A 23643-nucleotide genomic window follows, 5' to 3' on the forward strand; every position below is an offset into this window, starting at 1 on the left:
AATGTATTACCACTGTAATTAAAAATAGCTAAATAACAAATTCAAACAACACAAAAACAAAAGTAGCATTCTTTGCCAACAGTTACATGAAAAGATGCAGCATCACTAATCATCAGGGGAATGCAAATCAAAAACCACAGTATGCTATCACGCCATACCCGTTAGAATGGCTATCACCGAAAAGACAAGAAGTAATAAGTGTAGGCCAGGATGCAGAGAAAAGGGAACACTTGTGCACTGTTGGTGGGAATGTAAATTGGTGCAGCCACTATGGAAAACAGTATGGCAATTCTTCAAAAAATTAAAAAATAGAATTAATAAATGACCCAGCAATTCCACTTCTGGGTATTTATCCAAAGAAAATGAAAACTAACTTGAAAATGTATATGCACCCCCATGTTCACTGCAGCATTATTTATAACAGCCGAGATATGGAAACAACCTAACTGTCCATCAATGGATGTGGTATATTCATATAATAAAATACTATTCATCCATAAAAAAAAAGGAAATCCTACCAATGACAACATGAGTGGACTTTGAGGGCATTATGCTAAGCGAAGTAAGTAAAACAGTGAAAGACAAATATCTTATGATCTTACTTATATGTGGAATCTAAAATAAACACAAAACCAAACTCACAGATACAGGGACTGGTGGTTGCCAGAGGTGGCGGGGTGGGGGAGTGGGTGAATGGGGCCATAAGGCACAAACTTCCAGTTATAAAATAAGTAAGTCCTGGGGATGTAATGTACAGCATGGTGACTGTAGTTAATAATACTGTATTGCATATTTGAAAGTTGCTAAGAGAGTGGATCCTAAAAATGCTTATCACAAGAAAAATTTTTTGTAACTACGTATGGTGATGGATGTTAACTAGACTTATTGTGGTGATCATTTTGCAATATATACAAATATCAGATCATTATGTTGTACACTTGAAACTAATATGATGTTATATGTCAATTATACCTCAATTTTAAAAAAGGAGCATTCTTTGCCAGAATTTCATTAAAAACGTGAAGAACACATACAATACAGAACTTACTCTTTGCCACCATCAAGATCCTGCACATCCTTAATGTAGAGAGAAAAATCGATCACTCCAACCTGATCGAAATAAAATGTACCAGTTTAAGTGAAAAATAACTTTTCGCACTTTCCACAAACCTTACAGTCTTTAAAATTCAGGGTATTTACCTTCCTATCTCAGGATAAAACAATAGGATTGTTAGGATAACCTGACAATCAGTAGGTTAACCAGCTTAAAGCAGCAATCAATCAAACAAACAAACCAAAAGAAAAATAACCCCATCACCTTCTAAACTTACTAAAAATCAGAATTTAAGGGAATATTCTGAAGTTTTATTTATTTATTTATTTATTCAACAATCAAATTGTTGACAAAGATCAACAAAGTTCTTTGGGTACAAAGTAATAAAAAAAAAAAAGAGACCTGTATCTCTAAAGTGGTGACCTTAACTGATAACTCTGACTCCTTCTTCCCCCAAACTGAGGTGAAAAGGTCCAGTATTTCAGGGAAAATTCTCTGCTGCTGTGGGGAACTAGGGGCTCCAAGACCCCTCAAAATCTCAAAGTCAGGGGCTTTGTCCAGAAATAAAGCACTTCAGAGAGAGTGAATGAGAGCCCTAGTCTGCCACCATCCACTCTAGTGTAAGTGCAGCCATTCCTTCGAAATACAGGAAAATTGGGTCCATCAATAGAGAAATATTTAAATCAGTCATGTTATAGCCATATTGCAGAACCCTATGCAACCATAACAAAGAATGCAGAGAATGAATATGTAATGAAATGAAGAAAGCTCCAGGATAAAATTTTAACTCAAAGAATACTATGTACAGCATTAACTCCTTATAGTAACCTCCCTTATGTTAAAACCAAAGCTATACATGATGTTTTCTGCAACTCCTCTGTTGCGCCCCCCACCAATCTATATTCCTGACCCTTGAACCTGGGTGGCCAGTAAGGCCTGTCTTTATGAGCAGAAAGCAGCAGAAAGGATGCTGTGACTTCTGCAGCTAGGTTAACAAAGGCAGTACAAGCTTCCTCCTGGCTCTTTCCCTTGGGCATATACCTTTGAAGTTCTGAGCTTCCATGGGAGAAGTCTGGCTAACCTTGAGGCACCACACTGGAGATCAAGTGGAGAGACCACGTGTAGACAGAGATGCCCAAGAAGCCCCTGCTGCTCCAGCCTCAGCTCCCTGAGCCTTCTCAACCCAGAGGACAGAGAATGAGAGTGCATATGCCTTCAGCCACTCCAGCCCCAGCCACCAACTGCCTGTGATCACAGGCATGCTTAAGAGTCACCGTGCTGAGCTCAGCCATCCCTCAAATATGAGGGACTGTAATCATTTAGGTGACTGTTAATTTGTTACACTGCAACAGAAAACCAGAAAAGATTTAATTAAAAACAAAACCTATGTATACATAAATGCATAGGAAAAGTAGAAACAGTCCCTCAAATTTTTACCATTATCTGTGGGGACAAGACTGGGACTGAAGGGGGAGAGGAGAAGGGGAGCTTGAATTTCACTTTTCACTTTACATTCTTCTGTAATTGCTTAACTTCTTTTCAACAAGCATGCATTTCTTTTGTAATACAAAAATAATTTAAAAAGAAATATATATTTGACTGGAAAAAAAAGCAACAATAGAAGGAATGAGAAAGAATACCCAAAGTAGAAATTAATGGACTAAGAAACAAAGCTCTCCTCTCAAAGCAGAAGTGATGTGTAAAAGCAAGACCTGGTTCTTCGAGCTCAACACAGTAGACAAATCTCTACCAAGTATTACAATTTAGAAAAGTGAGATTTTAAAAAGCTGTAAGAAAATACTCTCATGCAACTAATAGATCTGAATGAAACAAATGATTTCTGGAAAAATATAAATGACTAAAACTTTTTCTAAGACTTAGGAAACCAATAAATTGACCAAAGCTATGCAAAAAATTAAAGTGGTCAAAGCATGAGGACCATAAAGCTTTTGCATAAAGCTGAAACTGTCATACTAGCCAGTTTTAACAAACCTTTAAAGAAAAATATTTCCTGCTCTAATAAACTGTTGTAGAAAGCAAGAAAGAAAAGAATATCATCCAGTTTATTTTATGAGGTTATACAATTCTGACACTGAAAAGTGACAAAGACAGTATAGAAAAGGAAAATTCAGACCAGTGTCACTTTTAAGGAGAAATACAAAATTTCCAAGTAAACCACAGACACATTAAATCTAGGAGTATACTAAAAGAATAACACACGATGCCAAGTAAGGTTTACTTTATGATATCACAATAGGAAACCTAAGAATTAATTCAATTATTATTATGGGTTAAAAATGGATATGATATCTCAATAGATGCCAAAAAAGTTATTTGATAGCATTCAATGTTCATTTTTAAATAAAAATATAAAGTAAGCTAGAATAGAACAGTACTTTCTAAACATGAGAAAGAGGATCTCTCAGGGTGCAATAGCAAATACTCATACTTTATGGTGACATACAAGAGGTATTAAAGATAAGAATAGGCCAGGGGGCTCAATCACATCTATTACTTAATAAAAATCCCAATTACATTTTTATTTTGGAATCTGACAAAATGATGTTCAAGGTCATCTGGCAGAATGGACAGCCTCAACTATATCTGAAAAAGAAGTACAACAAAGTAGGCAGGAGGTGAACTGCCAGAGCTTTGGTAATTAAAAGACTATGTTACTGGCATAGAAATAAAAAGATCCAGAGACTAAACAGAGAGTCCAGAAATAAGCCTCAGAGCATAATGGATATTTCAACACATGATAAAGGTGGAATTTCAAATTAGTAAGGAAATAATATTTGATACATGATATTGAGAAAACTTTACTACTACTGTAATAATAGTTTACTACTGTACTTATATAAGAAATCTAGACTTCTACTTCACACTATGTCAAAACGAATAACAGGCAGATCATTTAAATGTAAAAAATATACATGTGATTTAAAAAATTAGGTTAATTTTTAGACGTGGAAGGACCTTCTAAGCACAATACCTTAGAAGGTATAAAGGAAAAGTCCATTAAATATGACCGCCAAAAAAAAAAAAAGTCTACAGGGAAAACAAGCCCCAAGACAGCAGAAAAAAAATTTATAACAAATATTCTGACAAATGGTAAATATCCTTAATCAATAATAAAGGAGTGGAAAAAGGTGGAAAACTCAAAAAAATGGGCAAAGGATAGGAACAGGTGAACCACCAATGGCAAATAAAACATGAAAAAAATAGTTTATCTTCCTAGTTCTCAAAAATATAAATTTGAGATGAAGAGTTGTTTTTCTTTCAGATTAAAAAAGACCAAGAATGCTCACATGTAATCACAACACTCATGCAGAATGTGTACACTCTGACACAGCAATCTCAAAACTTAACCTAAGAAAATAAACAGACAAGAGTAAAAAGAAGTATGAGGATGTTTATAACATTATTGTTGTAACATGGAAACAACTTACATTAATAAGTATTGGTTAAATAAATTATGGTACATTCATAAAATGGATTACTATCAGTTGTTTAAAATGGTTTATATCTCTTGACATCAAGAGCTATGTGGAACATATTATTAAATAAAAAAATTGCAAAATGGTGTGCTTGGAATAATCATATTTTGGTTTAATGAAAAAAGAGAACTCCAAACATCTGTCTCTGAAATATAAATACACACATACACCTTTCTTCATGTGCTTCAAGGATGTATCCTGAAATGTAACACTGAATTAGCTCTTTCTGTGCAATGGGATTATATGTGATATTTTGTTTCTTTTCAAAAAAACTTCTTTGTATTTTTTGAAAAATATTTAACAGGCAAAAACAAGAAAACTACTAGAAAAAAAAAAAAGAGAGGAAAGGTTACAATAAAAAAAGCTGACCTGGTCACGGAGGGATTGGGGAAGCTTTAGATTCATGTCCAAACATGTAGTGGGAAGAAGCCTGGGCCACTACCCATTTACAGATGCCCTGAAGAGGTGGAGATGAGGGTGGGGCAGGGTGTCCTGACTTACTGCCCCTGCCACCACAGGTTTAGGCCTCAGCCCTGGTCAAGAGGGCTGTCCCACCCCATGGGGCACTCTGCATCTTACTGCCTACTTTCATTTGTGCTCCATTTTACCATCTGACTTCCCAAATCTCTCCCGAGTCTATTTTCCCATTCCTCGTGCAACCTGGGGCTTCCAGACTTGTCTGCTCAATGTTTTTGCTTTCCCTATTCTTGGCTGCTTCTAACTCATGAACTGGATGGTTGCTAGCTTGATCTTTCTCAATCCCAGGCCTGATCATTTCAGTGTACTGCTTAAATACCTCCAAAGGTTTTTAAGTTCCAAAGTTCCAGGGACAAAAACTAAAGCCTCTAACATGGCACTGATGGCCTAACAACTGGGCCAGCCTCCACCTTCACTTCACTCATCGAGCATCCTGTGTTCTAGCCATGGAGAACTGTTTCCCGTTCCCAAACACGCCATGCTCGCTGTGTGTGCCTCTGTGCCTTTGCCCAAGCTATTTTTCACCCTTCCCCAAGACCTTTGCCAGCTGCTCCCCACTCTGGTCCAGCACAGCACCTTGCACAGCCCTGTGCCAGATGCCCCCTGCCATCTGCCCCTTCCTTAGGTTCAGCAGATCCTATGTAAAATCCCTGGCCCAGACAAGGCATTCGATCTGGAGTCAAAATTCCCATTTTACCTGAGAATCCAAGTCTTCTCCTTTTAAACAGAGGTTGGCATCAAGCACATTGAGTCCCACCAGCAGACCAACAATCACCATCCCTTCTTCCTCCATCATTAATGCCTCAGGCTCATAGAACTCACTGAAAGAGATTGATACAACAAGAACACCTTCACCACCCTTCCCTTGGACCTACTCTGCCTTTTCACCTCTTAGCTCATGGCCTGGGTGCCAACTTCATCAGGAGCCAGAGGCTCCCTTGTGTGAATTCCCTTCTTCCTTCTATTTCCTCTCTCACTTTAAGTGCTGCTATCTCTTCTCTGGCCTCTCCTCTCTTCCTGTGGCTTAAAATGGACTCCTCCTACCTCTGGTCTAGGATTAACTCCTCTGTTTGGACCCTGGAGCCCAGTCCTCCTCATCTCTTGGCTCCTGTGTTCCTGAACATCACTCTGCCCCTCCTGTCCACTCTGGCTCCTTCTTTTGTGTTGCTATGAACTACTTCTACACTTACATTCATGTCAACATAAAGTGGGATCCCACAGCCTCCCCCACCACCCATCCAAGGATAAAACTCTTCCCTCTTCCCTGTGTCCCATGGAACAACACTGGCTGCTTTTACTTCCTTACCTCCAAGTCACCTCAGCCATTACAGTGAGGCTCCATCCATTACTGCTCTGGTCACCAGCTATTAGCTAATTTACCATTGTGTGTATGAGTACATGAGAACTTATTATCCTAAGAATTAATTGTTTAGAACAAAATCTGTACTTCAGAGTTACTCAGTATAACAGTACTCAAAGAAGAGTACAAAGTACATGAACTATTTGAAACCAGTATTTATCATGAAAAGATATGTTCAATAATAAGCCATGACTTGAAAACAATGGAAAATTTTGGGCGACTGTAAAAGACATTTTTATTTCAGTTAGATAAGAGAATTATCTCTGGAGAGATTTGTTCCTTGTAAATGATCATATCCTGGAGAAAATTCCTCTTATAATGGTTACTTTTGTTTATAGAGTTATAAATATAAAAAATGAACCCAGTCATAAATTTCAGAGATAGACAGTTCGTCTTTACTGATGCCAAGAGATATAAAAGTTTACAAACTGAATGTGGAATCCTAAAACAGGTAATCTAGATATGTTCCCTTACAAAAAGCAGGGTTTTATACTTTAAAATTGCCCACTGAATCTAGTTCAAGTCATTTTTCCCCTATTATCATCCAATCAAATACCATTTTGTTGAAACTTAATGGAGTACGCTGTCAGGGTGCCTAATCTTAGGTATTTTTGAAGAACTATCTTCAAAATGACTTTTCAAAATGAAAATATACATCTTCATTCATAAAGACTTTCAGACATCAGTGTTCAAAAAATAAAATACTGCTATTTTAAAACTAAGCCACAGAATAGTTACATTTAATAATAATTTGAATAAAAACTGTACAATATACATTCTTGTTTTAATTCCGAATGATATACAGAACTGTGTTCTAATTACGAAGCAAAAGCTAAGCAAAGATAGGTGATGAAATACCTTAAGAGATGTTTATTGTCTATAAGCACTTTCAGATAATCTGCCAGTTTCTTCTGCATGAGTGCAAGATAAAGCCAAGCTCTGCCCCTTCCCACAGCTGTCCTGGAATTCAAACAGAGAATCAAACTATTATGACATAACAATAATAACAACAAAAAACAAAGGGAAAAAAACCAACTTAGCCAAGGAAAAACACATGTTCACGCATACATATGCTGGTGAATGCAGAGAATGCTGTAATAGAGCTGCCCTGGGGGCTGGAGGAGCGCACTGTCTGGGAAGGCTGAGGAAATGGCTCACTGCATTCTTTTGGGTACTGTTTGAAGTCTGTATCATGGGCATGTATTCTGCACCACCCCCCCAAAAAAAAATAGGGAAAAAAATTTAAGCCACAAACATCTGATTTCTGGAACAATTAGATAAAACTTTGCATGTATTCATAAAATTTCACAGGGAGTCAGGAAATACCAGGTTAGATTGTATAATGGATAAATTTTCTTTCAAAAGACGAATATAGAACGTAGTTGTTAAAGGGCTGAAGTCTCACAAGATTTCTAGGGCATTAGCTCAAAGGTACAATTTTATTTCTGATGTGGTAAAATACACATAACATAAAGTTTACCACCTTACCCATTTTTAACTGTACTGTTCAGTACTGTTAGGTACATTCATGTTGTGCAACCAATCTCAAAGGTGTGATTTTGAAAAGATCTGTTTTAAACATTAAAAGAAAAGAAAAGGCCTCCCAATTGTAGACCTAACATTATTTAAGGAAAAAAAGATCCTGTTCTAAGCAGAGTAACTGCATTTGTAACACCCAAGAGAGTATTGGAGGTACTGCTGTAATCAATATCAGCCTCAAAGGGTCAGAGGGCACCCAACTTAATCAATACAAAAGACTGTATTCCCCCCTTCTCCCTTCAATAAATGATGTAAAGCCAGAGTAAAAAAGAAAGGAAATAAAGTAGGAAAAAAAAAAGACATCTGATGTTGGCATGATAGGAAAAATGGACACTGACATGTGCTGCTTGGTGGGAGTGCAAACTGGTACAATTCTTCTAGCAGGCAATTTAATGACAGTAGGTTACCAAAATTCTACATCTAGTAATATAAGGAAATAATTTAGGAGGTACACAAAGATGTATGTTTGGGGGTGGTCACCACTGCACTGTTTGGATAATGAGAATTTGAAGACAACCACAAAGAGCAAAGTGGGAGGAGCTATACAAAAATGATGTGGATGACTATTATGGCAAAAGGTTTAATATCTAACATTAAATGGGAAAAGAAGCCACAAAACAGTACGTACAGTTTAATACTTGTTTTTTTTCCCAGTTCCCCACCTCTGTACAATATACTGCTCTTAGTTTAGGTTTTCCAAAACATTTTTATGCATATGAAAATAAATATAAATTCTATTTTTCTCTCCTGTTTACAAAAAAATTAGTATGCTATATATGCCGTTCTGCAACTTGCTTATTTCACTGAATATCTGTCATTTTGAAATTCTTTCCAGACACAGGGAATTTTTCGTTCATTTTTTCATAGCTTTAGAGTGTTTCAGTATTGGACTGCCCTATAATTTATTTAGCTGGTTTTTATCTCGGCTGTTTCTAATCTTCTGCTGTTACAAATAATGCTGCAACAGGTATTTCTGTACATGTGTCATTTTCATGTGTTAGATTTACGAGATAAAACTCCTAGAAGTGGAATTGCTGGGTCAAAGGGTAGATGTATTGGTGGTTTTTGTGGATAGTGCCAAACTGTCTTCCATGAGAAGCAGTGCAATAATGAAGCCACTGGGTGAGGTGGAGGGGAATAAAAATAGACTCTTATTTATTTGTCTGTCCGACTATGCACTGAAAGGATCTAAAAGGATACTGACCACGATATTAATTGTAGTTTTTTTCTGAGTAGTAAGCTAACAGAAGCGCCTTTTTTGTTTCTTAATTAAAAGTTATGTAGGGCTTCCCTGGTGGCGCAGTGGTTGAGAGTCCACCTGCCGATGCAGGGGACGCGGGTTCGTGCCCCGGTCCGGGAGGATCCTGCATGCCGCGGAGTGGCTAGGTCCGTGGGCCATGGCTGCTGAGCCTGCGCGTCCGGAGCCTGTGCTCCACAACGGGAGAGGCCACGGCAGTGAGAGGCCCGCGTACGGCAAAAAAAAAAAAAAAAAAAAAAAGTTATGTAATAAGAAAAAAGGTTGATTTTTGGGTTATTTTATTTTTTTTAGAATTTATTTATTTTTGGCTGTGTTGGGTCCTTGTTGCTGCGCGCGGGCTTTCTCGAGTTGTGGTGAAGGGAGGTTACTCTTCGTTGCGGTGCGCGTGCTTCTCATTGCGGTGGCTTCTCTTGTTGCAGAGCCTGGGCTCTAGGCGTGTGCGCTTCAGTAGTTGTGGCGCATGGGCTCTAGAGCACAGGCTCAGTAGTTGTGGCACACAGGCTTCGTTGCGCCGCGGCATGTGGGATCTTCCCAGACCAGGGATCGAACCCATGTTTCCTGCATTGGCAGGCGGAGTCTTAACCACTGTGCCACCAGGGAAGTCCCAAAAAAGGTTGTTTTTAATTTTCAAAAAAGAGACAAGCTTTGTCTGTTATCTGGGTTTAAGTGCCAATCTTAAGTGTAACTTATTCATTGTGTAACAGTTTGTTTAATAATAAACCATGACATGAAAACAATGAAATATTTTGGGTGATAGGCCATACTGTAAAAGATATTTTTATCTCAATTAGACAAGGACATTAAACTCTAGAGAGATGTCTCTCAGGATGCAAAGTTCGTCACGCAAGTTTCAAACCACCTTAGAGCAAATAGTCTCTACCCTCATAAAAAATTCTGGTCATAACTTCCAAAATACTGCAGAAATTTTAGAATTTTTGTTACTATTTAATGAAATAGTAAAAACACTGCAGCTCTTTATAGAGCAAAGCAGTAGCCTTTTCTCACATGGCTCCCAACAAGGCTACTCCTCCAGAGGCGTCAAGAGGAGGGAGCTACTATGTATTTCCTTTTTGGCAGACAGAGGGAGGATTTTGGTACTTAAGCTAGTTACCTGTTTAGCATCCACAGGGAACAGAAGCAGTGAGTTTAGCTGACAATAAGCTCTTTGTTAGCACAACAAGACTTCAAAAATGCCTCCTGTGCCTAAGTGGAAATAGCCTGAGTGCAGGAGGAGGCAGACCCCTGCTCCATCCAACCAGACCACCCAGAGACACAGTCTAGTGCTGTACTCTTGAGGGAGTGAGCTTGCTGGAAGGGAATGGACAATAGGACCACATAAAGAACAAGCGAAGGGACTTCCCTGGTGGCGCAGTGGTTAAGAATGCAGGGGACATGGGTTCGATCCCTGGTCCGGGAAGATCCCACATGCCAGGGAGCAACGAAGCCTGTGTGCCACAACTGCTCAGCCTGCGCTCTAGAACCCGCGAGCCACAATTACTGAAGCCTGCGTGCCTAGAGCCTGTGCTCTGCAACGAGAAGCCACTGCAGTGAGAAGCCCGCACACTGCAATGAAGACCCAATACCACCAAAAAAAAAACTGAAGAAACAAGGCAGAAGACGTAGGAGGCTCATGAGGGGGTCACCAAATAAATATATGAAAGGTTGTCGCTAAAGGTTTTCACCTTAGGTGGTATAGGCCCAGAGGGATGAACCAGGGACAGAGACAGAAGGCTTAAGTCCTATGAATGCACAGGGCTCAGCAAAGATGGAGTTTAGTGGGATTTAGAGGGTTTAGTGGGATTTAGAGGGCTTCAGAGACCAGCAGACCTGTGTTTTCTTCCTGGTTCCACCACTCCCTTGCCGAGGGACCTTCAGCAAGTTACTTAACTACTCTGAGTCTCAGTTTCTGCACTTGTAGATGGGGACACCAACAGCTTAGTTCCTAGGGATTTGTGGAGGATAAAACGAGATAATGAAATGTCCTTAGCACAATGCCTGGCACATGGCAGGCCCTTAGTTAATTGTGGTGGCTACTATTATTATCTAAAAATGGTATAAGCTGGCTCTGCAGGAGAAGGTCAAACAGAGGCTGGACAGTTGAGTCCCCTGTGAAAGACTCTGCCGGGAGAACTTTTGCATTGGCCTAAGGATCTCCAGGGCCCCTTCTCAATGCAGATTCCATGATACACCTTTTCATGTTCCATTCAGTTTTTTATTTTGAGCCTATACATAGGGATCCCAAGGGCAAACCCAGATAAGGCAAAAAGGCAAAATTCATTAGTGCCAGCCTTTCCACAAATGTTTCTTATCCTGGAATCTAAAATCTGTTCCAAACTGTATTATTCAGAAAACTGCCCAGGTGCATCTGTCTTTTTTTTTTTTTTAAACATCTTTATTGGAGTATAATTGCTTTTTAATGGTGTGTTAGTTTCTGCTTTATAACAAAGTGAATCAGCTATACATATACATATATCCCCATATCTCCTCCCTCTTGCGTCTCCCTCCCACTCTCCCTATCCCACCCCTCTAGGTGGTCACAAAGCACTCAGGTGCATCTGAAGCAGCAATTCCAGGAGTGTAACAACTCTTTTTCCTCCTGTAACTGCTCTTTGGGTGACAACACCTTTTCACTATTTGACCTTGTACGACACGCAATCACTGTCCCCATTTTAAAGAAAAGGAAACTGTGGCTCAAGAGGGGCAAATTTTCTCAAGCTTATGTGGAGAATGAGCAGCAGAGCTGGGACTAAAGTCTAAGTAGAGTGTAGTTTTTGCTACAATTTGTTCTAAATTAGAAAACGCTTTATCAGCAAGGAATAGAGAAATTGATAAATACAAGGAAGTTTTCTTAAAACATCAAATTGATGTTACTACTTCTCACTCACTTTAATTCTGGCAGATTTCTGACACTAGTGGCTATATCTGATGCTTCTGGACAAAGTTTCTCCACCAGCTCCAAAGGACCAAAGAAAGATTTATTTTGGCCAATAAAACTCTTCTTAACTAAAAGGGAAAACAGAAGTGTTATTCATAAGAACAGGTTGCAAAATGTCTTCAGGGTCCCACAGTCTCTCTCCCAAAAGCCAAATGAATGCTGTGGAGCTGCACTGCTTACTCCTTCTGATTCAGTCTTGGGGACTGGGAAAGGCCAGGTACCAAATGAGCTCTCCCTTCCTCTAATGAAAGGGTTTCTCTGATATACCCACTAGGCTCTTTCTTTCAAGTATTTATTGACCATGAAATAAAACAAGTGGTCAAATGATCACCTGTGAAATCCTTGTCCTTTCTCCCTCCTATGCCAAAGTCAATTCTTGATTTCAAATCATCACCACCATCCCTCATCTGAACTGCTGCAATAATCTCCTAATGGGTTTCCCTGCTCCTAACACCGTCACCTCCCCACCTTTCTAATCTGTCCTCCACATAGCTGGAAGTTCTTTTACAAATGTAAGTTAGATCTTGTTTTTCCCTTGCTGAAAATCCTCTAAATACTCTTAGAATAAAATCCAGCTCCTCACCTGACCTATAAAGGCCTACCGTGATCCAGCCCATCCCAACTGCCCTGACCTCACCTACTCCTTCTCAGCATGCCTCAGTTACCCGGTGTCTTCCTGAAACCAAGGTTGGTCCCCCTCAGGACTTCGCTCCTGTTTTGTTCTGTCTTTCTAGGAAGGCTCTTGCCCCAAACATTTGCAAGGTTGACTCCTTCTCTTTTAGGTCTCAGCTCACATTTTACCTCCCCAGAAAGACCTTCGCCTCTCACCCTAGTTGAAAGGTTTTTCCCTTTATTCTCTATCATTTAACCTATTTTGCGTCCCTGAATTTGTAGCATTTTGTAATTATGTTTGCTTCTGAGTTTGTTGTCTGTCTCCTCTTCTAGAACTGTGCTGTCCAAGGTAGTCACTAGCCACAAGTGCTACTGAAATGTAGCCAGTGCAACTGAGATGTGCTGTAAGTATAAAACACACGGTGGATCTTTAAGCCTCAGTGTAGAAAAGAATGCAAAATATCTCATTAGTAAGGTTTATACTGATTATATGTGTCAAAATGATAATATTTTGGCTACATTGGGATAAATTACTAAAAGTAATTTCATCTGTTTCTTCTCCGTTTTTTTAAACGTGTCTACTAGAACATTAGAAATTACACATGTGGCTTGCATGGCATTTCTATTGGACAGCACTGCTCTAGAATGTCGCGTCTTGTGGGCAGGGACCTTGTTTGTCTTGTGCACTGTTTGTCTTGTGTGCACAAGAACAACACCAGCACCCAGAACAACGTTTGGCACTGATGATGCTGGGAAGCAGCTAGCCCGAACTTTTCAAGCCCCCGACCCCGCCCTCAGGCTCACCTTTCAGCCCATGTTTGAGGCAGTGCTCCATCACTACAAAGAACTGCTGCAAGGGGGCATGGTCTGCATCCAGGCTGCGGCCCAGGCTCAGGGCGGACTGGAGCAAGACCTTGATGCTGAGTTTCATCATGTGCATCAGGTTGACACGCTCCTCCATCATCTGGCACTTGGAAGCTGGAGGACAGAAGCGGGGACAGCTTCGTTAGTGGACTGAGTGTAGCCCGGGGTGAGGAGGCTGGACGCAGAACAATGGAGGCGGTCTGCTCGGAGCGCGGACGTGCGGGTAAACCGGAGATCGCAGCCAGCCGGACCCTGACCCCGGGAGGTCACAGCCGCATGTGGGCGGCGGGGCCCTTGGGTCAGACTCTAGAGGCCTCTCCCAGGTAGCTCAGCGCGTTGCTACGGCGACGACCCTACCAAGAGTGTCCGCGAATGGTTCCTCCCACGCCCCCATTCCATTTTTGACTAATGGAAGGGCGCAAACTCCAGGAAGCCCTGCCCCAAGCTAGAAGGCTTGCTGGGAAAGTGCTCCACCCCCTCTCGTTCCTATTGGAGGAGTCCAGCTCGAGGCCACGCCCATGGAGCTAACGGGCGCCATTTTGACTTTTCAGCCAGGACGGAGGTAGCGGCTTCCGGGATTGGTTGGGTTGGTCCGCACACCGGCCACGGGGCTTTCTGAGCCGGTTGTTTTGCCTGATAGTGCTAGCCGGAGCCTTCGGGGAAGCATCAGTTCCTCAGTAATGGACTCAAATTTTCGTTGTTACCCATCTTTCGTCCACAATTAGTGGACAATTACGAGTTTTACACTTCTATTGTAAATAAAACCGTTAGAATAAAATGAACTCAGCTGCTTTTCAACTCCATTAACCTTGTCACTTTGAGAGTAAAAGTTTGTAGTCAATATCAGATATCCATGACAAATTCTTACCAAGTGTCATCTCAAGCCCAGGAAACTGTCATTCAAGAATTAATAATATAGACCCCAAACTATAACCTACTCCCGGCAGGAAAAATATCCCGGGCCAGCGCGCCCCTCTCTCCGCCCCTGCGCCATCGTTCGGTCATTTAAATGGATTGGGGATCTTATTGTTTTAGTTTGCAGTTGTTCATTACAGATGTTAAGCAGCTTTTCATGTTTGTCTCCTAGTATTCCTTCTATGAATTGCCTGTTAAATCTTTTAACTTTTTTTGTTTGCCTTTGTTTTATTGGTCCGTATATTCTGGATATTAATCCTTTGTCTACCTGCTTTATTTCATGGGCAGTAAATAATATGGACATATAAATAGTTAAAAGAGCATATATATGTGTAGCTAAACCGAAAAGAATGATATTATGACTGTGAATTTATAATACAGGTATTAAGACTAGAGACAACCTGGGACTGAAAATTCTAAATTCTCATCAAAACCCAAGAGGACAGCTGCTGGGAAAGAAAAATCGGCCTAAACCTTTCATTATGGTGTGGAAAAAGAAAAGTGGACTTTAAGTAAAGCATTTGGGTGGGAGTGGTATAATTATTTTTAAATTTTGAGAGAATCCTATGTATTACATTTATAAATTTGAAAAGTTTAATGAAATGGATGATAGGCAAAGGGAATAGAAACTGTAAAACCCCAACAAGAAGAGGGAGAAATCCTGAATAGACCAATAACCACAGAAGCAATTTGTAAAGATTTATTCAAAGAAGATACCAATCCCCGGTCTAAAACGAAGTCTAGTGTTGTTCGAATGGGAATACGTATGCAGGAAGTCCTGCAGAGGGCTAGGCAGGCCCAGATATTTTAAGGAAGTCGATTTCTAGATCCTCAAGTTTCACAGGCACTCTTTCTTCTTCCACTCTACAGAAGAACCACAATTCATTCCTTGTCCAATATCTTGTCCTCTTTTTAAAAAAAATAAACTTATTTATTCATTTATTTAATTTTTGGCTGCATTGGGTCTTCACTGCTGCAGGCGGGTTTTCTCTAGTTGCTGAGAGTGGGGGCTACTCTGTTGCGGTGCGCAGGCTTCTCATTGCAGTGGCTTCTCTTGTTGCGGAGCATGGGCTCTAGGCACGCGGTCTTCAGTAGTTGTGGCACACGGGCTTCGGTAGTTGTGGCTCATGGGCTCTAGAGCGCAGGCTCAGTAGTTGTGGCACGTGGGCTTAGTTGCTCCACGGCATGTGGGATCTTCCCAGACCAGGGCGCAAACCCGTGTCCCCTGCATTGGCAGGCAGATTCTTAACCACTGCGCCACCAGGGAAGCCCCCATATCTTCCTCCTGATGCACTGACCTGGGGTGCAGAAAGTCTCACACACCAAATGGAGGTGAAACCTCCTTTGATGATTAATCAAGTCACCCAAAACATGAAGAGCCTCCAGTCTCTCATTGCTTTGTTGAACTTAGTTGAACTCGGTCTTGGGAGAGAGGTTTGGTCTCCAGCCCTCTGCTGGGTATCCTGAATTTGGAGAGTTAAAAAAAAATTTCCCCCACAAATATGAATATATATAATTGTTTTCAGTCAGTCTCAACACTCATCCCTTGGATATGCCATTAACTTGATGGACATGTTCAATAAATTAAATGAGCCAAACTGAAGCTCCAAGTTTTTGATGAAAATGGATTTCAAGTACATGTAAACTAACTTTTAAATAATTAAGTAATTAATTAATTTTGGCCATATGGGACTTAGTTCCATGACTAGGGATCAAACCTGTGTCCCCTGCAGTGGAAGTGTGCAGTCCCAACCACTGGACAACCAGGGAATTCCCTAAACACTTTTTGTCAAAAAATATTGTATTGACAAGGTGTAATGAAATAAGCAATGTTTAGATATCCCCAACCATTTTGAGTGTTCTGAGTTAAACAGAGTGAAAGAATTATAAGGCATAATTATCATCTGATAAGTTTTGATAAAGCCTTTTTTTGGGAACTTCCCAGAGGTAGAGAAATTTCTTTAATGTGACTAGGTTGTATCCTTTTGCAAGTAAGGTGATTTTCATTTGAACAAAATGAATATTTGAACAAAAATGAACAAAATTTTGACATTAGATCAATGTGATTTGGGGCATATAACTTAGAAGGAGTTCAAAAATTGAACAACATTACTATAACAAAACTGTCCATTTCATACCTGAGTCACTTTGCTGTACAGCAGAAATTAACATGACATTGTAAATCAACTATACTTCAATAAAACTTAAAAAAAAATTTGGTAGAATTTACCAATGGGAAAAAAAACCCTGTCCATTTCTATTTCTTATTTATATGAGCCAGATTTCTCAAGGATCACATCTATAAAAAATCAAAAAATAGGAATAAAATTGATTCTGAGTCCTATCACATTTTATCAGTAAATATATATATTCATCTACAAGTACATGCTAATGAAAAAACCAACACCAGCTCATGAAGAGAAGTAATTCCAAGAAAAATTTATGCATAATTACTTATAAAATTATATTTATATTCCTTTAATTAACTTAGCATTACTAATAATTCTAATGGTAATTTGTTCCAGAAGAAAAAAATTTTTTTTAATTTATTTATTTTATTTATTTATTTTTGGCTGCATTGGGTCTTTGTTACTAAGCACAGGCTTTCTCTAGTTGTGGCGAGAGAGGGCTACTCTTCGTTGCGGTGTGTGAGCTTCTCATTGTGGTGGCTTCTCTTGTTGCAGAGCATGGGGTCTAGGCCCGCGGGCTTCAGTAGTTGTGGCTCGCGGGCTCTAGAGGGCAGGCTCAGTAGTTGTGGTACATGGGCTTAGTTGCTCGTGGCACGTGGGATCTTCCTGGACCAGGGCTCGAGCCCGTGTCCCCTGCATTGGCAGGCAGAGTCTTAACCACTGCACCACTAGGGAAGCCCAAGAAAAAATATTTTATACACTCAGCTTTAGTCACAAGAAAAGTTTATTACATTTTAATTAATTTACATATTTTTTTCTGAGATGTATGATAGGATGACCAATAAAAAAATTTAAAACATACGTAAGTGGATTGGAAATTCAAGTCCAAGGAATAAAAGGGAAAAATGTAAAAATTTCAAATATTAATTAACTTGTTATTTATTTTTAAGACGGATGGTGGTGTTATCAAATCATTAAGGTATTTATATACCACTTGATACACTTAAAAGAATGATATCATGGTTTTATTTTAAAAAGTCAATTTTACAATAAACCAGAAAATGTATTCTAAACTTTAAAATTATGATGAAGAATTTTATATATCAACTTTAAAAGCTGAAGATTTTTTTGGGGGGGGGGTCATGTGAACAAAAAATGTGAAGACTAGTGCTTAAGGCAGTGGCTTCTACCATCGTTCCTGGGAACACAACAGTGTTCTGCAGCCATCTCATCCATCCCCTGGTTGGGTTAGTCACCTATTCCCATTTGAGCTCAATTTAGGGTCATGGAAAATTGGAGCTGGAAGGATCTTTAAGCTGTTTCATCTCTCAGTTTTATTAGCTTTGTGACCTTGGCTAAGCTGTTCACATCTCTAAGCTTTGTTAATAATAGTTCAACACAACACACAGAATGTCACAAAATTCCACACTTATTGAATTGCCAAGTAAATGGTCTGATCAGGGATCTCAACCTTGACTGTTGTAGAGGGGCTGGGCCTGTAACATAAAAGAGTGACCCAGTGAGGGGACAAGCTGGAGAGAACGTGCAGCCACCCTCTTGCTGGAGGAATGCTGATTGATCATATGTGCCAGATGGGAGTTTTCAGGAGAAGCTGGTGATCTGGATTTTTATGGAAAACCTGGTAATTGGCTAAAAAAATTTTAAATGCTTATAAAAGCATTTAAGTATAAACTATGCAGGAGAGAAAAAAATGCAACTACCAGCCACAAACATCTCAAAGGGCTGCTCTATACCTTTGGTGTAGAGAATAAGTATTCACTTCAGGGAGTGGATTCTACAGATGTTTTTTTGTTTTTTGATCGGGTTCTGAATTATAGAGAATTAACTAGATTCTTTATAAATTTGAGTTTTAGTTTTGATTAGCCCTTTGGTATCTTGAAAGATCTTATAATACAGTATGGTGCTACCCTGTACTGACAAAACCATTTTACACTTTCCTAATTTTCCGGAATTTTCACTTATCTCAATGGCTAACTTAAGGAGTTCAGCAATGTGAAATGAAAAAGTCATTGTACTTTATTTTGGAAGGAGCAATATCACTTGTGAAGAAGTGCTCTGACACATGGAAAAAAAATTTGCCACGGAAGACAACAGAGAAAGGCATAATACATATCACCTACCTAATGCCAAATATATATCTAAACACTTTAAAAATTAAAGAATGACTTCTTCAGTGAGTTTTGTTATTCATCCTTTAGGACAGGGGTCCCTATCCACCGGGCCACGGACCAGTACTGGTCTGTGGCCTGTCAGGAAGTGGGCCACACAGCAGGAGGTGAGTGGCGGGTGAGCGAGCGAAGTTTCACCTGTATTTACAGCTGCTCCCCATCACTTGCATTACCACCTGAGTCCTGCCTTCTGTCAGATCAGCGGCGGCACTGGATTGTCATAGGAGCACAAGCCCTACTGTGAACTGTGTATGCGAGGGATTTAGGTTGCATGCTCCTTATGAGAATCTAATGCCTGATGATCTGAGGCAGTGATGCTAGCGCTGGGGAGTGGCTGCAAATACAGATTATCATTAGCAGAGAGGTTTGACTGCACAGAGAACATAAACAATTGCTTGCAGACTCATATCAAAACCCTATCAGTGACTGGCAAGTAAAGACAAGCTCAGGGCTCCCACTGATTCTGCATTATCGTGAGTTGTATAATTATTTCATTGTATATTACAATGTAATAATAATAGAAATAAAGTGCCCAATAAATGTAACATGCTTGAATCATCTCGAAACCATTCCCCCCACCAAGTCTGTGGAAAAATTGTCTTCCATGAAACTGGTCCCTGGTGCCAAAAAGCTTGGGGACCACTGCTTTAGGAGGAGGCATTACTTTAAAAAGCACGATGTAGAACCCTGTGAGTGTATACTGTGGTTTCTGTGAAAACTGTGTGTATAGAGATGAAAGCACATGTTACATGCACAGACACTCTGAAACACAGTAGGACTGGGGACAGTTTCTGGGAAGGAGGACTTATTCTACACTGAGTGTCCTTTAGTACAGTTTGATTTTTGTTTTTGTTTTACCATGTGTATTACCTTTAGAAAAAATACCAAAAAACCAAACAAGATAACTACAGAGAATGCAATCATTGTGGCAAGTTGTGCTACCAGACCCCACGTGGGATAACATTTTAAAACAAGTATTCAAAGCGTTCCACATTCCATGACATTCCACAGCTTTTTCCTTAAACCTGTATCACCAAAAAAATTTTATCTGGCAAGAGTGCTGCTAACATTCAGTCTCCGCTCCTTCACCACTCCCTCTGAATAATCTCTGTTCTCACTGCTTTTGTAAGCAGATAAGCAGATCAATGGAAAAGAGATGAAATGAGCCAGCCCTGACTGGAGCGGTGGCCGCCATCTTCTCCTGACCTGCTTTTCTGAGGCCTCTGCAGAGCATGCTACCCAGGGTTCAGTTCCTTTCCCCCATCCCCACTCCTGTCCTACCTGATGGCTTCAAATCTGGGTTACTCTCGGAGTAACAGCTCATCCCAGCTATTCCCCACACTTCTGCCCTCAGTAAGCCATGTTCACAATTTTCACCAGATTTGAGTGGCAGTTATTTACTTAATATTTTCCTTAAATTGACTAATTAAAAATCCATATGTATATATTACAGCATTTTACTTATAAAATTATTTAAAGGCATCAAGGCATTGAGGTGATGTGACTAAGAGCACAGGCTTGAGAGGCAGCCTGGCTTGGTTCAAGTCCTGGCTCTGCCATTTTTAAGTAAACTTTGTCAAATTACTTCTCTTTAATGCAGTTTCCCTCTTTATAAATAGGGGATAACAACGGTACCTACCATGTGGGGCAGGCTATGTGGGCGGAGGCATGAAGTCAACCTCTCCCTCCCATGGCCCTAAGTGACAGCAATTTCCTGCAGGGATGCAGTCCCTATCTGGTTGGGTGGGTGAGAGGCTGCTGCCCAGTGCCTGCCTAACTGCTGTGGCGCTGCCAGCCCGGGGCAGGCCAGTGCATACCTGGCCCTGCCCTGAGAGTCAGACAGCATAACCCCAACCCTCCCTGCGGCAGCACTGGTCATGCAGCGTGGTCAGGGAGGGGTGGGGAGAAGCCCTAGGGCAGTTCAAGTGGAACAGAGCGGCCAAGAACCTGTCCCAGGAAGACAGTGGAAGATGGGACCACACAAAAGCCGGCTCCAAGGCCCCCACACATGCTCCTTTGTCCCATCAGACTTCACTTAATACAAATTCAAAGATAAAATTAGTAAGAATTTCTATCATGGGGCACTTCTGAGTACCTGGCCGTGCACAATCACACTGATTAAAGCCTGCATTGATTGCATATCATGAAGCCAGTTCAGCAATCACCTAGGATTATTGTGAAGATTAAATGAACTAATGTATGTACAGACCTAAGACTAATATCTGGAACCTAGGAAGCACAATATAAATGCTGGGTATTATTTATAGCATTACCATAAATAGAAAACAAGTATTTTTCAAATATGCATTTGTTCAACAAATATTTATTATTCTGTGCTAGGCACAGTTCTAGGCACTGGCACATTTTATTTATCACCGAACAGCTAACATGTATTATTTGCTTACTAAGAAGGCTCCAGAAGACCCCATGCCTTGACTCTCAGGACTGACCACCAATGGTGGGCATACAGTCAAACACCCATTGATGCGTGTAAAGGTAGCGAGCTAGTGGCAACTAGATTCCTGAGTTAAACAGGCTCCTTCGTTACCTTCTAGTCTACTTTCTATCGCCAAAGAAATATTGTTTTCTATCTCGTCAGATTTTAAACTTTCCTCAGTAATCTTCCTTAACCAATGAAACTGTCACAATCCACTATCCTTGTGCCAGTGCTGACTTCTACATCAAATGTACATTGGACAGGATGGAATCAAGAAACCTCAAAGGCAGGGACTTCCCTGGTGGTCCAGTGGTAAAGAATCTGCCTTCCAATGCAGGGGACGCTGGTTGGATCCCTGGCTGGGGAACTAAGATCCCATATGCTACGGGGCAACTAAGCCCGCACGCGTCAATGAGAGAGCCCCCATGCTGCAAACCACAAAGCCCTGGCACCCTGGAGCCTGCGCGCCACAACTAGAGAGAATCATGTGCGCCTCAGTGAAGATCTCAAGTGCTGCAACTAAGACCTGACGCAGCCAAAAAAATAAAGTAAAATAAATATTAAAAAAGAGTACTTGTTAAAAAAAAAAGGAACCTCAAAGGCACACTATAATATAATGCTTCTTAGAGAGCACTCCACAGTCTTTAGTGAACTCTGCCCCACAGCACTTTGTGTGATGAAAATGTTCTCACTGCACAATCCAATACAGTAGCCACTAGCCACGTGTAGACTACTGAGCACTTCAAATGTGGCTGTTGTGACTGAGGAACTGAATTTTTAACATTTAAACATCACATGTGGGTAGTGGCTACTGTATTGGTTGGCACAGCTCTAAATATCTGGCTTTACAGGGCTAAGTCACACTCTAAATATCATAATCATTTAATGTTTCCGTTCTCACTCATTTGCTAAAACTCTGTTATAGATGACAAAGGCTTAAAAGGACTATAAGAGATCATTGGGTGAACCACAAAATTCCTATTTAACAGGCTGGGAAATGTGATGACTTTTCTGCATGACACAGCTAGTTGGTTGTAGAGCTCACCTGGAACCCTCGCCCCCTTAATTCCGCCTTGGTGCTTTGACTCCCCGGTGAGTCGGGATGCGCCGTCAACAACTGGAGGTGTGAGCCAGGATGGCATTTTGAGATTTAAAGCAGAGAACAGTACGGTTTCATTTCTTAAGTAAGTCCTTTAAAAATTAATAAGGACTACCTAAGCTTAAACTCGTACATTTTAAAGTATAAAGTTCACCAGTGAGAATAAGAATGCTGCCTGGGGAACACAACTAGAAGTGAAGTCGCCCCGATCTCAGTCCACCCACGTCCACGTATTTATCTCGGCATGGATACACGGTATAAAGAAAACAGACGAGTAGTTAGGCGAGTTAACAGGATGTTTTTTTAACAACCTAACAGGCTGAGTCTATTAAGCGCCCTTGCCAGCCTGGCTCCCACAGTAAAACGACCACCCATCCCACAGAAAGCTCGTAGGTCGCGCCCAGCCGAAGCCTACCTGCGCGCGCCGCGCCGTCCGCGCCGCCCGCGCCGCCGTCCGCGCCGCCCAGCCCAGCGGCCGCGCGCAGCGCGCTGCCGCAGCTCGCCGACAGGTTGCCAGTGGCCCTCCGCGCCAGGGTCAGGATGGGCGCCGACCAGCCTTCTGCCGCCGCACGCGGCTTCGCTACCCTCCGCAGTTCGCCTGGGCCCGGCAGCTGGCTCCGGTCCACGATCTCAAACTCTTCTCCCGGCTCCGGCTCCGGCTCCGGCTCCTGCCCCGCCCGGGACCGGTCTTCCCCGTCGGCCATCTTGGTCTTGTCACGTGGCCCCGGCAGGCAGCGGACTCGGCGCGGGCGGGCGCTTTGCCCTTGCTGCTAGTTTTTCGTGTTCGCTACGGGCTTTCCTCTTTATCGCCCTCCTTTCTTTTCTGTCATTTTAAAAAAGCTCGGGAAAGTGCAAATCATAAGGAGCACCTACGTTCTCATCACCTGGGAGGACTTGTTTTCGTGGAAGTTATTCTTGGGCTTTCTCCTTTTGTTGTGGTGCATCCAGCCTGGCTTGGGCACAGCCCACGTGGCCGTAGTTTTTTTTGTGTGACACTATTTCCTCTTTTTCATTTTCATTTCATACTTTACTTCTCCTTAGTGATTTTTCTGCAGCAGTTTTCAGAACAAGCCCTAAAAGAGCGGGTAACGAAGCTGTGGGACAGGTGAGGCAGGAAAGAAGGACTTTTTTTTTTTAATAACTAAAATCTACAACTTGGCAGGAAAGAGCACACTATGGTGGACTGGGAATCAGAAGATCCGGACTCTGCTATTAATTAGTTAAATGGTGGTAATAATAAAAATAATAAAACCAATTAAGTAAGGAGCACATGGCAGA

The 23643-nt window shown here is 41.1% G+C and overlaps 1 protein-coding gene across 3 annotated transcripts in view; it reads right to left on the bottom strand.

Annotated features, from left to right (window-relative positions):
- The window catches only part of RUFY1 (RUN and FYVE domain containing 1), a 56077-nt gene extending 33005 nt beyond the window's left edge, over positions 1-23072 (bottom strand). The window contains exons 1-6 of one of the 3 annotated variants that reach the window (XM_027096395.1): positions 22781-23072; positions 13537-13710; positions 12071-12188; positions 7247-7348; positions 5726-5849; positions 1049-1110 (exon numbers count right to left, since the gene is read on the bottom strand). In XM_027096395.1, coding sequence (XP_026952196.1) covers positions 1049-1110; positions 5726-5849; positions 7247-7348; positions 12071-12188; positions 13537-13710; positions 22781-23069 — 869 coding nt within the window. In that variant the 5' untranslated portion in view covers positions 23070-23072. Of the gene's footprint in view, positions 1-1048; positions 1111-5725; positions 5850-7246; positions 7349-12070; positions 12189-13536; positions 13968-22780 lie in introns of those variants that run through there. The other 2 variants (XM_027096396.1, XM_027096397.1) reach the window with 2 other exon arrangements.
- Between the last annotated feature and the right edge of the window lie 571 nt (positions 23073-23643).

Source organism: Aethalodelphis obliquidens, unplaced genomic scaffold (assembly GCF_003676395.1).
Source record: "Aethalodelphis obliquidens isolate GAN/ISIS:26980383/991018 unplaced genomic scaffold, ASM367639v1 scaffold102, whole genome shotgun sequence".
Classification (NCBI taxonomy): domain Eukaryota; kingdom Metazoa; phylum Chordata; class Mammalia; order Artiodactyla; family Delphinidae; genus Aethalodelphis; species Aethalodelphis obliquidens.